Genomic DNA, 15,154 nt, shown 5'->3' on the forward strand with positions numbered 1-15,154 from the left:
TTTTAATCGTTTTTCTTGTGGACTAAAAAGTAGAAAATAAAATACTTGAAAAAACTTTAAAAAAAACACGTTTTTCTTGTGGACTAAAAGTAGAAAATAAATTATGGTTCGCCCCAAAAAAAACGTGGGTCGGGCTGTACGTTCACCATCAAATTTCCAAAATTTAAGTGTTGTGTGCTTTTCGCTTTAATCATAAATCTGCCCGACACACGTTTTTTTGGGGCGAACCATAATTTATTTTCTACTTTTTAGTCCACAAGAAAAACGTGTTTTTTTTAAAAAACATCTCTCAACAACCTGATTTTCTGAGCTTTGAGATTGTTTCGGAGCACGGTTCCAAATTTTCGTATTGTATATTTACGAGAATTATGTACTTATTTTCAGCAGAATTTCTGTATTCAATGCCTATAAATCAGGCCACATCAGATCTATTCTTCAGCGCCGACATCACAATGTTGTTATGTTATGTTATGTTATGTTATGTTATGTTATGTTATGTTATGTTATGTTATGTTATGTTATGTTATGTTATGTTGTGTTATGTTATGTTATGTTATGTTATGTTATGTTATGTTATGTTATGTTATGTTATGTTATGTTATGTTATGTTATGTTATGTGAAATTTACTGCCATAAACCAGGATTTTGATCAACCAACGTCATCTGAGGAAAATTGTTAGATCATGAAAATTTAAGTAGATGAATTCTCTGGGTTATTGAACACCCGTGTTCGAACGTACATGATTGGTTATACACTTGGATCAAATGGATAATGGAGCTATCATTATTATTAATATTATTCCACGAAGCATTTATCGTGGCGTCTGGTTCAAACGAAGTTCGAGGGCATGTCGCACTTAAGATTAATGGCATGCGAAAAAAATAGACACAAGAAAGGAAGGGAACGGATAAAATGACTAATCACTAGATTAATGGGTTCTACAAAATAGTTCCGTCTTTAGGCGTCGATGAAACTTTTGCAACGAAGGAGCTGAGGTTACGGAAGCCGGCAGACTGTTCCAGGTTATGACGACGGCAACCGGGAATGCTCTGTCGCCGACGGTAGATAGACGTGTACGGTGTAGATGGTAGGACGAGCTCCGCTGTTGATGACGAGCGTAATCGTCTTTTAGAAGGCAGATCCGACACGCACTTCAGACCTTCCGTGAGATAAGGAGGCGCCAGACCGTGAAGGCATCGGAACGTCAGAATAACGACCATGAACTGCGTGCGCTGCTGAATGCGCAGCCAGTGAATATCGCGCAATATCGGCGTCACATGGTCGAATTTTCGCTTATTGCACACGAGTAAAGCAGGAACGTTCATTACGTATTGTAATTTATTAGGAAATCCATAAAGTGTGGCATTATCATAGTTCAATCTGGTCAGAACGAGTGCCACCACAAGGGCCTCAATGACCGGCCTCGAAAGACAGCGGCTGATGCTAGGTGTTACCGTGTTCGTCTCAGAGTGCCAAAGCAAGCGGTGGTGACTTTGGCAATGTCACTGTTCATTGAAAGTTCCTAGTCCAGCAGAATTCCCAGGTTGCGAACTGCTGACGAACTCGTTGCCCACGCGAACAGGGTTGGCCGGAAGCTGATGCTGGCGCCGAGCAGTCACAAACCAAATAAAGTCGGTTTTTGATGTCGTGAGCTGAAGCCGGTTGGAGCGCATCCAGTCTGCGACAGCGTCCATGCAGGCAGACATTCGATCCTGCCATGCTATGGCGTCAGCCGGTTCACATTAGCCATAAATTTGGATGTCGTCGGCAAACATGTGCGGATTCAAACTATGTGAATCGATTATAAGCAATACGTCGAAAGTATATAACAGGAAAAGGATTGGACCGAGAACTGATCCCTGTGGAGCGCCGCAAGTGACCAATGATGGCGTGGGAGAAAAGTTGCCGCATCGAACGCAGTGGAATCTATTGCTGAGATAGGACTCGAACCACAGCAGCACTGTGCCGCGCAGGCCAAATGATACGTCAAGTCAGTGCAATATAGTGGCTTGGTCGACCGTATCAAACGCGGACGACAAGTCGATTAAAGATATTGCCGCAATGTCACCACGGTCTACTGCGCTCAGAATGTCTGAAAGCACCTTCAGCAGGAATGTATGAAAGCACCTTCAGTTTCCGTTGAGTGGAGATGACTGTATGCAGACTGGAGGCGAGGCATTAGACTGGACTGCTGAAGATTTTTGTTCAGCTGTCGCGCCACAACGCGTTCCAGGAGTTTCGAGGATACAGCAGCGGCAGCAGCAGGATTGCCGCGTCAGTTCGCCCGGTAGACAGCCCGCTGGATCAGTCGCATCCCCCGCTTCGAGACTCGGCATTCACAATCAAACCATGGGTCGGAGACTCGTTGGGGTACCCCGAACTGTGCGTGCAGGATCGAATGAGGTCATTGAATGCACAGGTCAGCTAGGAGTTAAAGAGTTGCACCAGGCCGTTGATTGATAGTGCCAACCATGAGTTAGGCTGACATAGTTGGGATAATTGCAGGTTTTCACGTTAGACATCGCCGTCAAGACCGCGCCACGGACGACAGGTAACGGTCTTGTACACTGGCACCAGGCGCACACATGGCACCGTCCACAGAAATAATTTGACGGTCGGATATTGCGATGTCGATTGGCAGACTTTGAAAGTGTGCATCTGAAGCAATTTAAAATCTGTCCTCTGAAGCAATTTAAATGAAAATATTGTGTTTTTTCTTATCAAGGCGTACCAGTTGAAAATTTTTACAATGATATGAAAAAAATTAACATACTGATAGGACCTGGATAAGGAATCGAATAATCTTTCGCGTAATTTCGAGCAGGCCTATTCTTCAACGCCGAAGAAACTATACTATACTATACTAATACTATACTATACTATACTATACTATACTATACTATACTATACTATACTATACTATACTATACTATACTATACTATACTATACTATACTACACTATAATATACTAATTCAGACAAGTGAATAGATATATCTTGGACGTAAAAATTGAACCACTGTCGTAACTCGTAACTCAGAACTCGTGAACTTATTGTTCAAGGGCATGCGTTGGTGTGTGCAGACTGCAGAGCGCGTTCGCGCTCGGCCGTCGTTCATTAGTTAGTGTGGCTTGAATGTAAAAGCTTGAGTGACACCTGTTGTTGAATCACTTGAATGTATTATGTGTTAACAGGCTTGCAGTAATATGAAATAAATTTTCACACATTCGTCTATATCGAAAACTGAAGAATACTTCAAAAGCGATGGACAAAGCAACAAAAGCCATACGCAGGTTAGTCGAATTTGATGCACCTAGGACTCTAGGAGGCTAGGCCTACCTACCGTAGTATAGTAGAAATACCTACTAAGTAGATGGAACATGGAAGCCTCGAGCCTGGGCCCTGGGGTATCTAGGCTATCTTGTTGCTTTATAAATTATAAGTAAAATGGTGAATAACTATCGAAATTGCCAATATTATCTAATTAACTTTTGCAATGCAAAGTGCTAAAAAAAAGTATATGGTATATAACTGCTAAGCACTGCTGCACTTACATTGCCATGCCCACACTTTTCTAGAAGTAGGTACTAGGCTAGGACAGTTCATAGTGGCAAACCAGAGCTTTTTTAGAATCAGTTCATTTTTAATTTCCTCATTTACTCAAGATTGAAAAATTTTTTTTAAGTATTATAACGCTGGGATCCAGGATACTTAGGTTACTGGTCTACTTATAGGACTCAAAAATGAACTTTAGAGAGAGTCTAAAAAACTCTCTGCTTTGCCAGTTTTGCCACTATGGGCTACAGGGCTAGTAGGTACCTAGGACTAGGTATGTGTATCACAGTGTATGAGCCTTTATTAGGGGCCTATTGAGTATTGTGGGCTTGTGGCAAACCAGAGAAAAAATAGGCTAAACTGATTTTTTTAGAATCAGTTTATTTTTAATTTCCTTTATTAGCTACATTAGATTTAAACCAATATCATATGTATGAAAATGCTGTTAGTGTTAGCCTGTTACACTTACAGTGGTACAACGGTACCCAATAGTGCCACACTGCCAAGTGCCAATACCCGGCCATACGGTCATACCATACGGTACCATACCTTAGACGGTTAGACCTAGCTCTAGCTGGTTGACTGACTTGACTCGTAGTCTCGTACTAATCTACTTAACAATTTGACCATCAAATTTATTATTGTCATCAGAGTTGTAAATTTTTTGTTTTTGTCTTTACATTTTTGCCATCGTAAAAATTATTCTGAAGTGCAAGAAGAGCTACTGGTGCTATAGTATATATATACTAGTAAATACTACTTTGTACTTTCTTGTTTAAAAATATATAAGACAAGTGTAGAAAATATCTACCGTGCAAGCCATAATTAGAGCTGCTGGGTCAACAAGATTACTGCTAGGTGAGTGAGCAGAGTGACTATGCATCCACTAGTGGACCACTACACTGACTAAAGTAGATATATTATCTCCTATCCTTTCTAATTCATTGATTGAACTGTACAATTGAGATACAAGATTACCATGTGCATGACTTGGATAGGTGTGTTCCGTGTGGAATATATATATCTACTGTCAGAGTCATGACCAAAGTTTTCCAGCTATTTTTAGACCACCGAGTCATCTGCTAAATGAATAATCTTCTATGTAATTGAAAAAAATGGACATGCGCAGGTTAGTCGAATAATTCCGGGCTTGTTTCAATTGCTTTATGAGTTTTTATGACCCTAAAAATTGATTGAAAATCTTGGCTTGGAGCAACAAGATTTCATTACGTAGGGTAAAGCGGTAAATGCGGTATATTCCAACATCGTGGGTAATTCCGTCACCTCTCTAGTTTCTCCTTTATATTAAGCTTTGTTTTAGTTCCATGCGTTTGTTGATGGTTGAAATGGTGAGGTCATACATTTGCACGTCGAACTACTGCCAAAACACTAGGTCTTGGCCATCTAGCGGGAAAATATTGAAATCCAAAGAGAGACAATGCACACTACCCAGTGAGATCATCGAAAAATGTGTCAAATTTGACAGTTGACCTTGCTCTACCAAATAGTGAATAACTGTTTTTATAGGAAGAATATTATGGTTTGAGACTTTTAAATACGTCTGTGAATATATTAGGAATCCTTTAAGTATACTTGTATTTGCTGATTTCAAGTGGTAAATAAATTAATAGATGATTAAGTTGAGAAATGGATTTAGACACATGAAAACTAATTCCGTCACAACTTGAATTGGACACACACAGATCGTTCCAAGCTATGTACAAAAATCAAAATTTGCTTAATTAAAAGCTTAATAGTTGTTAATAAAAGCATAATTAAGTAGTGTTCAATATTCATTGGTGTTCTAATTTGAAGCCGTGTTGTATTCCAATACAGCTCACACAGCAAATGGAATTCGAACATGTGGATGACGGCATTATGTATTATTAGAATTTGAAGCGCGGACGGAATACGCCTCACCACGTGCCGAATATTGCCACACACAGTGTCGGAATATAGGGATTTGGTAGGTTTGCATTCTAAAGGCTTTTAAATAAATATGGCAACATTTTGTGACGTTTCATCGTTGCTGGCGCGTAGTACGGTGTTTTGCGAGTCACAGAAAGCAAACAGAACTGGAGTAACGCATACATTTTTTTTATAGTTTTTCATTTCTCGATGCGTCCTTAATGTGTCGCAATATACCATACCGCGTTTACCCTAGTAGGATACTTTGTGCCTTTGAAGAAAAAACTGCAAACCTGACTGGGAAGTTGGGAACGCACTACTTGCTGCAAAGATAGAAATTTGTTCCATGCAAAATATCAGATTGATTGCATTTGGTAAATTATGATACTTAAGTTTCAAAATCATGAACTGTATTTTTATAACTTTTTCTTAACTTAGCTTCGCATTTGTTTGTTTGTTGTTATTTAATTTGTGTGTTGTTTGCTTTTCGCTTTAATCATAAATTTGCCCGACACACGTTTTTGGGGCGAGCCATAATTTATTTTATACTTCTTAGTCCACAAGAAAAATGTGGTTTTTAAAAAAGTTTTCAAAGTATTTTATTGATGATAGGGTTTTGCTTGGTATTCATCCATTCAGGATGAATGGATTTGGGATTACTGGATTTATGGTTACCAGATTTGGAATGAAGGGATCTGAAATAAATAATGGGAGTTTCTGCGTTAATAATTATCTAGTAGCCAAGTCAGTACAAGGTACTAACTATTGTTTGACTACATAAGGTACCAACTTTTTTTATAGGAATCCTGACCACTTCTCTTAAAATTGAAGGAAATTAATTGCCTAAAAATTCTAAGGTATCTCAAAGTTTTATTGCTCAATTACTTAATGATTGATCTGACGTATTTTTGTGACATCATTGTGTATGATGTGAGCAAAGACCTTCTACTGTTTTCTGAGCTATCATTTTGGCAGATAAAAAGTTTATTCTTGAATATCTTCTCCACGTTTCCCAAAGTATGAAATCTCATTGCTCTGTAATTTGCTTTAACTTGTTTGTGGGATAGCATAGAAATATGCAAAAGATGATTCATGAAGCAAATATGAGAAAGTGTAACCAATTCTAAAATATATATTTTTTCAAATAATTTGTGCAACTTTAGGCTTTGAAAAAATGATGAATGAGCATTGCTTTTGTTTTCCAAGTCAAAACTTTTGTTTGAATGCTTGTATTTTAATTTCTTGAACATGGTAAGTGCTGACGCTATAAACCGAATGATGGACAAATGACTAGGTATGGTACTGTCAACCGGGGCTACTCGGGACTGGCGGGGCTGCTCGGGACAGTCCTCCGACACGGCATAAAACTGTTATAGTAGCAAAACTAATTGGAATATTGCAAAACTAAATATAGTGGCATAAACATCAACATTTTTCCTATCTATTTAGTATAAAGGAGGTTAAAAAATACTACATTTACTAGCTTTGAAAAATTCCTGAAAAAATGGTGAAAAGTGCTATTTTGAAAAGTTACTTCTGCTAAGGTCTGTAGCCAAAAAAATATTTGCCATATTAAAAAATTTTACTTACATAAAAGATGCACCCAGGTGTCGGCTTGAAAACGTAATTGACGGAATTGTTCTAACTCGTTCCAAAAAGAAAATGGCGGCCATTTCCGCACGGCGGGGCTACTCGGGACACCCCCCCGGGGCTATTCGGGACACCCCCAAAAATGCATTTACAGTAGAACCTCAGTAAGCAAAGGGTCCAGTTAAGAAAAAATGGATTAAAAACAAAGAATATTGATTACATTTACCTCGCTCGGCGAAAAAAATTTCACTTATCGAAAAATTAGTGCATCATCGGTCATCACAAAATTGTACATAGAATACTATACCTATATATAATTGTGCACCGGGAATCATAGAATGAAAAGTAATTGACCTAAACTATGATTTATTTCTCCAAAATATATGATGGTTGTCACTAAAACATTCCTCTCTGTTTCAGGTATGTTTTTCACGATCTTTTTTTTATAGTATATTCACTTGATCCAATTAAAATGGTGCATAAACTAGCGCATGTCGCATAAACGAGCACTATCGTGCTTGCCATGTCAGTCTGTCTGTCTGTCAGTTCGTCTATGACTTCAAGTTTTTGTCGACAAGAAAATGCTCTGTCACTCACTGCAGTGAGTACTGAGTTATATTTTTTATATTGAATTCACTCAACCCAATTAAAATGGTGTGAAATTACAAGCCGTCCTGTGAGCTTACAGATACAGAAAAAATGCTATAAGGCTGCTGATATGAAGCTTGCAGTGGACAAGGTTGTTGTAAATGCTCAATGGCATGTTCATGGATACCGTAATATCATATCAATAAGACAGTAATATGGCATCAATAATAGGGTACCGTCAAGTCAACTGGGGTGACTTCTGCGTTTTCGATATTGTTTTGCAAACAAAAGCGGGGTCATAAAGGATGGCCAAAGTCACTCCGGCGTTTATGACCTTGTTTACGACCCTGGCGTTTATGACCCCAGCGTTTACGACCCCGTTTTTGTTTGCAAAACAAAATAAAAAAGTCACCCCAGTTGACGGTAATTAATGTTTATGGTAATATCATCAATAAAGGAAAAACAAGTAAAAATCACTGAAAATGTCATTTATTCTACCTCTACATCATCTAAAATGAAAGAGGAGGACTTCAGAGTATTGTTAGTAATGGATGAGTACGCTCTGCATGCTTCAAATATTTATTTTAAAATGAAGTTTTATTCCCAGTGTCCTGAGTAGCCCCTTTTGACGGGGCTACTCGGGACGCTCTTTTTTTGCTTCTGGCACCTTACGAATAGCATATGGAATTTTTTGAAGATGCTATTCGATAGCCCTCTGCAAAGACACAATAACAGAAACCAGGGCACTTTGTGGGTCTTTTAATAGATTTAAAATCATCTTTTATGGTAACTTGCCTGCTAAAAGGTTAAATATTTCTGGTATTTAGAGTAATTTGAATTTTGAAGTCAAGAGTAATTTGATCTGTGTAAAATGGTATCCCAACACTTCAAAATTATAGTCTGAAGTTAATGCAAAATTTTAAATTGATAGTTGAAGGAAATGTAGACAAATGCCACATTTCTTCATCAACCAATTCCCTTCATCTTTGCTCAAGTCTCATAGTTGGCAAGTGAGCCCACATGATATTTGTAAATAATCCTGCTGTGTTTTGATCATATCCTGCTAATGGGTGTGAATCTGCTGCATCTGCAACCATTTTAAAACTCAATGCGCCTCTTGGAAGGGATGAATGTTGACCACTGGGATAGCTTTGAAAATGGTTAAAAATATCAATGAATACCTCATAGTTGTCCAATTTTTATCAACACTGGCATTCAATTTAAATTATCAACATATTTTAGACTTTTAGAGCTGCCTTTTTAGTACATAGAGACACTTGAAATGTTCAAACTTGTTACTAGATTTTGCAACTTGTATAGAGTGTCTAGTCAGCTTTCCTGTGATTTATGTCCAGCTGCAGCCAGACTAAAAATTAAAGTTTTGAATTTCTGTTAGTGACAATATTTTGGAAGCTGAAGTATGTCATTCAGCAGGTAAATGGCATTTTGTATATTACTACTGTTATTTTGGTCAGTATCCAGGTAAAATTTTCCAAGATATTCATAGTAATTTATGTAATAGTCTGGAGGAGAAAATAGAAGATTGTAAGCTTGTCTCCTATGTCTTAACCAATGACTTTTCAAAAGTACAAATTTCAATTTTTGTACAAAATTTTCATATGAATTGTCATAAAACCAATCAAAAATGTAACCAGTGTCGAAATCATTTTTCAAGTCACTTTCTTTCTGGTATGTATTGATATGAACATTGATCTTTGGTATATTAAAGTTTTGCATTTTCTTATGATTTAGGTCAGGTACAAAACTGCGTGGTTTGTCAAGTCGCCACAGCAGCCTACAAGTTCTCATTGGGCAGCTTGGTGATATGAGGACAACATGCAAGGGTTTCATCAGTGCTCAGCAAACTGCTGCTGATGACTTGTCAAGATGGACAAATGAATGTGATAATCGAGCCATGCAAGATGTGTGTGCATATCTGGCTGAGCTTTCTCTACTTTGGTCTGAAGTCCAAAAAGAATTTGCAGGCAAGTGTTTTTTTGCATTGAACTATGATTTCATTTTTAAATAACTTATTTTTCTGTCCCCTGAAGATTGCTCCTAATATCATTATGATTCAACTGAATGAATATTTCTCTGAAAACTTGCAATACCGGTACCCTTGATTAAGTATAGTAATTGCCTTATGAAATATAGGTACAGCTTGCATTTAAAATTATATCAACTTACCCCAAAGTTTGAATGTGCACATATAAAAATATTTATGCAATTTTTCCATGATACTCTAGCTTTCATTTCTGGCGGAATAATGGGCAGAATGATGATTTAAATGACTTATAGATCGGCTCCGGGAGTACAGGACCCAGTTTGAGCTGATCTTAGAAGGTGAGCGCCATGTTGATCAGTCCCGCGAGCTGTACAGCATCAGAGAACAACGTGAGATCAAGTGCAGGAAGGAACTGGCCAAGTGCAGCATCAAGGGAGCTGAAGAAGTCAAGCTCTATGAAGAGCGTGTAGTGCAGGCTGAGAAAGGCAAAGATTTGGCTTATCTCGAAGGTCAGTTACTAATTGGTATCGTATATATTTTCTCCAAAACTCTTTGTAGTATAAGCCTTTATATATATGTCAATGTTTGTAATTAATCTAATCCTCCTATATAATTCAGGTAGGTATTTCTTTTTTGTTGTTTCTAAATAGTTATTTGCAATGAAATTATGAAGTTATGAATGAAGTTATAAACTATGTAAATTTTCAAGGGCATTTGGGTTCTTTCATTTTGTTAACACTGGATGGAGAGCCCAAATTCTCATTTCAATGTTCATATAGTATGAAGACATAATAACATGAAGTGATTTTTAGTGTTTACAAAATCATATTATTAACCTGCTTACACAAATTGCTTAATAATTTTTTGATTGTGGGCAGTTGTGGACAGAATCAAGGAGAATGAGACAGTGAAACTTATTAGGTTCCGTGAGGGGTTGCGTAAAATCAGTGCTGCATATGTTACCCTGGGTCAGCACTGTCAGGCTGTATTCTCTGCTTACAACTCAGTGGCATGCACACTGCCTGATGTGCACAACAAAGATCTTCAGGATATTCGTTACACTGGTGAGCTTTACTGGCAAGGCTGGAGTGTAATTTCAATGAAAAATGTTTGAGCAGATCTGAAAGTGGGTCTTATTTGCTTTAATGAGCACAAAATGTTCCTACACCATCAATGGATTATTTCATGAATCGCCTTTTGGGTTCAATTATATACCTATTGCCAGTTCTTGAATAAAGCTAATTATCCTAAAAGAGTTGCTCTGAAATCAATTTATTTTCTCAATATTTTGCATATAATGCCCCTCCCAAAATAAATTAAACCTAAATTAAAATGACAACCCAATATATACCGTACCTGTCTCCAGTTGAGGTAAAAAAATCCTTCCTAGAGTAGCTCTTGAGAATTTCATTAGTTGTATGTGGGTTAGGATACAAGAAAAAAGATAATGATAGTCAGATTGACGTTCGATTCGATAACGGGAGAGATTGATGCATGAAACTTGTCAAGTTACTTAGGGATAAGGGTAACAAATCCTGGAGTGGATATTATTAATGTTGAGTGTTTACATCACTACCAAAAATTCTAGATTTTTTAACATTTACTTAAAGTTTTTGCACGATATAGATACTATCGGATTATAACAATCTTTGATAACATTCAATTATATTGATTGACTGTTCTTTCTCTTGTTCTGTGAACTTTTTGCCAGGCAATTTATTCTTATGAATTGTCTTTATTCATCAGGTAACCGCGAAGCTGCGGCGTTTGTGCAGAGAGCTAAAGAACAAGTTCTGGGGCATTCATTTGACAGAGATGCGGCCGCCGCTCCCTCTTCAGCTGAAAGTGAGAAGCTGCGCGTGAACATGCCTGACGAGGGCCGGCCGGACTTGCCTCCTAAGAGAAACCCCGGTAAACAGTCAGAGTCCCAGACTTGCCTGGGTGGCACACACAACAGTTCGAGTGCCAGACACCATGATCCACCGCCTTCTTATTCAGCTGTTATGGAGCAGGACAGTGCTGCAGTGGAAGGAGCGTGTGGTATTACTAGGAATGTGCGCTCAAATGTTGTTCCTTCAAGCGATGACTTGGGTTTCCCTGACCAACCTATTCAAATATCGTATCCCTCATACCTCAATTCACGGTCAAGGACGTCGTATCCAAGCTTCATCCCTCCAGCTTCAGCACCAGTCTCTTCTCACTCTTCAGCACCCGTCCAAGACAACAACACTGTTGATACCTCTCACACACACCGGGCACTGGCGCGTTCAGTGTCTGACAGAAGAAGTCTGGCCACTACACGGAGTTACGTTCACCCTATTTTGCGTAGGCAGGAAAGTGATTCTGCCCGACCTTCCTCAACTCATGAAGATTATCCTCTTACCCGCAACGAAACACAAATGGGTTCTGTAGGATTGCGAAAGACTCAGAAGAAGTTGAGCCTGAGAAGCATCAGTTATGCTGCTGGGAACACTATAACGGGATTACTTGGTCTGAATACTAAAACTAATGCTCGCTATGAGCCTGGAATAGCCACAGATTCTGACGACTATGAATCATACAACTTTTCTTCTGGTCTGGAAAGCTCATCACACCCATCAGATGATAACTACAGGAGAACCAATCATGGTGATGTTCATGGTATATTGACTCAAGATTTAGACCGCGACAACGGTCATGCAGAGCGAAATTCAAACTCTCAGACCGAGCGTGACAAAAATACTCATTTTAGGCGATCTGGTGATACGAAATGTATCAACGAAAGTCAGGAAAAATCTCGCGCTCTCTCAGCAAAGTTTGGGCTCAAGATTCCCATCTCAGAAATGTGCCGTGAGGAACTTGAGGAACACGACTGCAATGGAGACTCTCTTTCTTCCTTGAGAACCAACACAGTTGTTCGTCCAGTTGAAGATCCTAGTCAAGTTTCTGGTCGTACTCTTCAGTCTGGAAACTCCAAGAAGAAAAAGTCGAGGGCGAATAATAAAAATTCTGGGGAAAATTTGTCAAGTGAAAAATTTGAGATATCTTCCGAATCCACCGCAAGTTCGTTGGAGAATATCGGTAGATCCCTGTACTTAGATAAAGAAAACCAGAGCAAGCGCAGAGCAAAAACGGGTGATTTAAATGACTTAAACCGAAATTTGATGGATTTGAATGTAAGCAGTGAGAATATAGAAATGGACCCCAAAATCCACAATAATATAAATGCCAGTTATTCAGGCTTTAACGGTAATCCATTTAATGCAGCACTCTCTCAACATCAACTTTTCTCTCCTTCAGTTGGCTCAGACACAGTAAACTCTGCTCCACAATCTCTACCCGGGGCTAAAAAATCTCACTCTAGCCCTACCATCAACCTGGACCTGAACCCCAAGCTTCCAGTTGCGAGCCGAGTGGCTGACGACCCTTGCACAATCGCGCCTTCAGGAGGCAAACTCGCGGACTTAGATGGAGACCTTGCGTCGTTAGCGAAGGCCCGTCCACCAAAGAATACAAACCCTTTCTATAATATGCCTAATTCCGATGAAAGTGAGACAGACACCAGCAATAGCGCATCATGTCAACGATAATACTTCTTGATTTTTTTATTAAGAGTTTACTTATGAATCAAGATTGCCTCGCTATCAGATCGAATGAGTGTGTTGATACCAACTTCAACAGGCCTAAATTTTCCTACGATGTTGACAATTGCAAATACTTTTTTCCATTTGCATGTTTAGTTTTTCTAATTGTAAAACTTGAAATAAATATCGTTTTAACTTGCACACCATTCGAATCTGGCAATATCTTTAATTCTATTGACGGTTCCTATCAAACTCGTTTACAAGGCAGGTCACTTCATCCGCCAGAGTATTCCAGACTCGCTCATAGGAAGATGCAATTCGCTGTGCTGTTTTATTGATATGTAATAGGCCATTTTTACAGTGTAAGTGCTGGATTCAGAATAATTATTTTCTAAAGGTATGCTATATGTTGTGTAGGATATTTGTTTTCAGTAGACTAAATTTAAAGTTATATGCATTTTTTATGCTTTGAATACCGTGGTCATTCATTTTACAGTTCTGAATGTCGGTGCCTCTACCGTTAATCACTAATTACATTTACATTTTTTCAAAACTGTTTAGTGTTATCTCCGCGATATTTTACATTGAACGCCCTGATTTATTCGGTTTTTGGGATTAATATTAGTTTATGCTGACGACTTGCATTCTATACCAGTCACGATTTTTTGAACATCTCATTTCATCGTATTGAATCTCAATCTCATAAACTCGCAACCGTTGTTTTATGTTGACTAAAATTTTCTTAGCTACAGAAATACATTATCGTTGATATTATTCTTTATGGTACTAGTTTAAGTTTTGTGTGCATGTTTGTTTAACTTCACGCGTCCCATTAAAGGCTGGTACCTAATTTTAACCTGCTTGTTCTTGTTTAGTTTTCGCACCGAAAGTTATTCGTAGAATGAAAATAACCAAATGTTTCTCAACATAGATCTGATAAATTTGTAAGAAAGCCTTTCTTGCAAATACTCATTTTTTGTTTAATATTAGCTTTTAATCTGCTTGACCTGCATTCTGAAAAATACTCGCCTAAATTGTAAGTTTGAATACCGACTGTTACTCTGAGAATGTAAAAGGACTCATAATGTCCTATGTGATTTCCATAGAACTGAAAATTGTATACACCTTCATCTTTGAGTGTATTAGGTGTTGATACGGTAGATAACTAATCGGTGGGGATTGTCGAGCTACATTGTATTTCTGACAAATTGGAAGGTACCAGAAAATTACTGTACTCTCTCCCAAAATGACGACTAGAATCATTTGTTTTCAGTCTGTAGATCTATACCCCCTCAGGGGGGACTTCTGACGCGTGTCTGTGCTCGTCAGAAGTCCTATGGGATTTCGCGTTCCTAGGGGGATTGTTCCTGAGCGCCCCACCGCTGAGCTCGCGGTGTCTGACCGTTGGTCTCAGTTGTGGGTTTAAGTTATTATGTAGGTAGGATTCCTTCCATTAAGTTATTATGTAGGTAGGATTCCTTACATTTCCCTTCTCTGTCTCTCTCGTGCGGGCGGCCGACGTCCCGTGTAAGCGACCTCTTGTTCGAGTGTCTTCGTTTCTGTTGCTTTTCACCTGTCCCTCCTTGTCAATTCGTCTCTTTGAGATGCTAACGCTGCTTCTTTCGAGCCAGCTTCAGCGGGCTGGACAACTGAGACCTTCCGCCCCTTGTGGGTGATGAATAATTGAGACCTTCCACCTCTATGGTGATGTTCATCTTGACTTTCGGTGCGAGATAGCTAAATAGCTGAAGCGCTAGTAAACATTTGGCCACTAAACTAACTAACTGTAGATCTATACCTCATGATAAAACACTCGTATTTGAGGTAATTATTTATTATGTTGTGGGTTCAGTATTCGTATTTCTATATAGAAATGTAACCTCGTTTTTAAACGTCAAGTACTAAATCAGTGAGTACGTATATCAATCAGAAGAAATTTTTTAC

General features: G+C 38.6%; 1 protein-coding gene across 1 annotated transcript; it reads left to right on the forward strand.

The window, feature by feature from the left end:
• The first annotated feature begins 3,069 nt into the window (after nt 1–3,069).
• On the forward strand, nt 3,070–14,216 carry LOC108673376. The gene is made up of 5 exons (XM_018161193.2): nt 3,070–3,294; nt 9,395–9,627; nt 9,941–10,156; nt 10,526–10,711; nt 11,394–14,216. Exons 1-5 carry the CDS (start codon nt 3,266–3,268, stop codon nt 13,214–13,216), a joined length of 2,487 nt encoding a protein of 828 aa, XP_018016682.1. The 5' UTR covers nt 3,070–3,265; the 3' UTR covers nt 13,217–14,216.
• The last annotated feature ends 938 nt before the right edge of the window (nt 14,217–15,154 follow it).

The sequence above is a fragment of the Hyalella azteca genome, unplaced genomic scaffold, assembly GCF_000764305.2.
Source record: "Hyalella azteca isolate HAZT.00-mixed unplaced genomic scaffold, Hazt_2.0.2 contig4078, whole genome shotgun sequence".
In the NCBI taxonomy this organism is placed as follows: Eukaryota; Metazoa; Arthropoda; class Malacostraca; order Amphipoda; family Hyalellidae; genus Hyalella; species Hyalella azteca.

What these genes read in the sequence shown, in the direction of transcription:
- LOC108673376 (XM_018161193.2), top strand. Translation starts at nt 3,266, where the DNA reads ATGGACAAAGCAACAAAAGCCATACGCAG. An exon ending in GCAACAAAAGCCATACGCAG is followed by an intron (nt 3,295 to 9,394) that starts GTTAGTCGAATT and finishes CTTATGATTTAG; the next exon opens with GTCAGGTACAAAACTGCGTG. An exon ending in AGATTTGGCTTATCTCGAAG is followed by an intron (nt 10,157 to 10,525) that starts GTCAGTTACTAA and finishes GATTGTGGGCAG; the next exon opens with TTGTGGACAGAATCAAGGAG.